The sequence below is a fragment of the Orbicella faveolata genome, unplaced genomic scaffold (genome assembly GCF_042242905.1).
Source record: "Orbicella faveolata isolate gen_17 unplaced genomic scaffold, um_ofav_v1 contig_13, whole genome shotgun sequence".
Classification (NCBI taxonomy): Eukaryota; Metazoa; Cnidaria; class Anthozoa; order Scleractinia; family Merulinidae; genus Orbicella; species Orbicella faveolata.
In genome coordinates this window covers 21214326-21216562 of record NW_028301540.1, presented here as the reverse complement: position 1 = coordinate 21216562, position 2237 = coordinate 21214326, and the positions used below count along the sequence as shown (strand labels likewise).

Sequence of the window (2237 nt, the reverse complement as noted above, 5' to 3'; positions counted from 1 at the left end):
GGAGGATTTAAAAGGAATTCCGGCCCCTTTATCCATCGGTCATTTCGAATGAACGTATCTGCAGAAGTTCCTCGTGAGGCATCGTCGACTGGATTAGACTTCGATTCTGTGTATCTCCATTGTGAGGGACTTGAATCTTCTCTAATGATAGCAACACGGTTAGCGACGCAAGCGTGGAAGCGTTTGGACTCATTCGCAATGTAACGTAGGACGGTCATGCTGTCAGTTCAGAAGGTGATTTTAGCTATTGGAATTTCCAGCTCATTCTTCAACAACTTCTTTAGACGAACTGACACAGCTGCGGCTACTAATTCCAATCTTGGAATACTCATCTGCTTCAAAGGGGCGAGGCGGGATTTTCCAACCAGAAAGGAGTAATGAACCTGACCATCTAAATTAACTTGCCGAAGATGTGAGACAGCTCTACAAGCGCACTGGGAAGCATCGTAGAAATGATGAATTTCAGTGATTATTACTTCTCCCAGATCGGCTCCCTTAACACATCTTTTCAGTGGGAGCTTCGGCAGATCAGCAAGCCACGCCTGCCAACGAGATAAGTGTAAACACGGAATTTCATCATCCCAACTGAGGCCTTTTCTGCATAAGTCCTTTGCTGGGAGAAAGAAGGGTGCAGCCATGCCGAGCGGATCGTAGGCTGAACTAACGCCCGAGAGATTCCCACGCCTGGTACAAGGTTTCTCCTTAATGTCCACTTTGAAACCGAACGCATCCGTCTCGACAAACCATGACACGCCCAAAGCTCTCTCTGTAGGAAGTGTATCGCATTTAAGATTAAGCTCCTTCACATCTTTTGCTCTTTCTTCCAGTGGAATAGACTCTAAGACTTGTCGATCACTGCTCGCCCATTTAGTCACATTGAATCCACCAATCAACATAAGTTTACGTAAATCACCCACATGCTTGACTGCTGCAGAACTCGACGATAAGGACTTCAGGCAGTCGTCAACATAAAAATTCCTTAAGATCGTATTAGCCACGTCGGGTGAGAATTCGTGCTTGTGGTCTTCCGCGTTCCATCGCATAGCAAAATTGGCACAACTCGGCGATGAAACTGCGCCGAAAAGATGAACAGTCATCCGGTACTCTTCCAGCTTCTTGGTGAAGTCACCTTTGGGCCACCAGAGGAATCGCAGGACATCTCTATCTTCTTCCGGAACGCGCACGTGGTGAAACACTGATTGAACGTCACCAATTACGCAACTGGATCCTGGTGAAAACGAATCAAGACACCAACTAGACTGTTAGTTAGGTCTGGTCCTTGGAACAGCTCGTTGTTTAGAGACGTCCCATGAAACTGGGCGGAACAGTTGAAAACCACCCCTATTTTATTCGGCTTCTTATAATGGTAGACACCGTGGTGTGGAATAAACCACACCTTACCATCCGATCTATCCAGAACATTCTGGGGTGCCTTCTCTGCGTAACCTACACTGATAACCTATTCTAGGAAAGCAACATAGTCCTCACGATGTTTCGTATCACTGGAAAGCTTGCGTTTGAGGTAAGAGGCACTTCGTTCAGCCTGACTCCTATTTACTGGCATTTTCATGGTGAGGTTCCTTAACGGCAGTGAAACCTGGTAATGTCCATCTGCACACTGCACAACCGAGTCCTCTACAATGTTCATAAACTTGAGGTCATCCCTTGACATACTTAGGACCATCGGAGTAAGGTGCATCCACGAGATCAGTACAAGCTGCACACATAGGATGAGTCTCCTTAGACGTAACGAAGAAACTAGGTACATACTTCTGCTTTGTCCCAGTTGGACCGTTGATGACCCAGCCGAGGTCAACTCTGGTTGCATATGGACTTCCATCAGCAGCAGGGATTATTTCTCTCGGCTGCAAGGCTTCAGGAACATCGGCTCCAATCAATAAATCCACGTCAGAATTCAGATCGGTTACGTACACATGGTCCTGAAGGTGAGACCATCGCTCAACATCCTCTTGCTTTGGGGTTTCGTCCCTACCTACGGGCATACCTGGTCTAGAAAGTACTTCAGGCAGGAGTATGGCAACATTTTCCTCCAGATCAGATACCACCAGGTCGTTAACAAGAGCAGTGTCTACACCTTTACTGCTATCCATGGTGGTTAGCTTCAGTCTCGTCTTCTTGCCGACGACCATTAGACGCTCCATCAGGTTAGCTGAACAAAAGGTAGAATTGAAACCATTGTCCAGTAACGCGTAAGTATCGATGCACAGAGGACTTCC

The 2237-nt window shown here is 46.9% G+C and overlaps 1 protein-coding gene across 1 annotated transcript; it reads right to left on the bottom strand.

The window, feature by feature from the left end:
- Positions 1-227: 227 nt before the first annotated feature.
- On the bottom strand, positions 228-1648 carry LOC110066615 (uncharacterized). The gene is made up of 2 exons (XM_020773841.2): positions 1489-1648; positions 228-1228 (listed from the first exon to the last, which is right to left on the bottom strand). Exons 1-2 carry the CDS (start codon positions 1646-1648, stop codon positions 228-230), a joined length of 1161 nt encoding a protein of 386 aa, XP_020629500.2.
- Between the last annotated feature and the right edge of the window lie 589 nt (positions 1649-2237).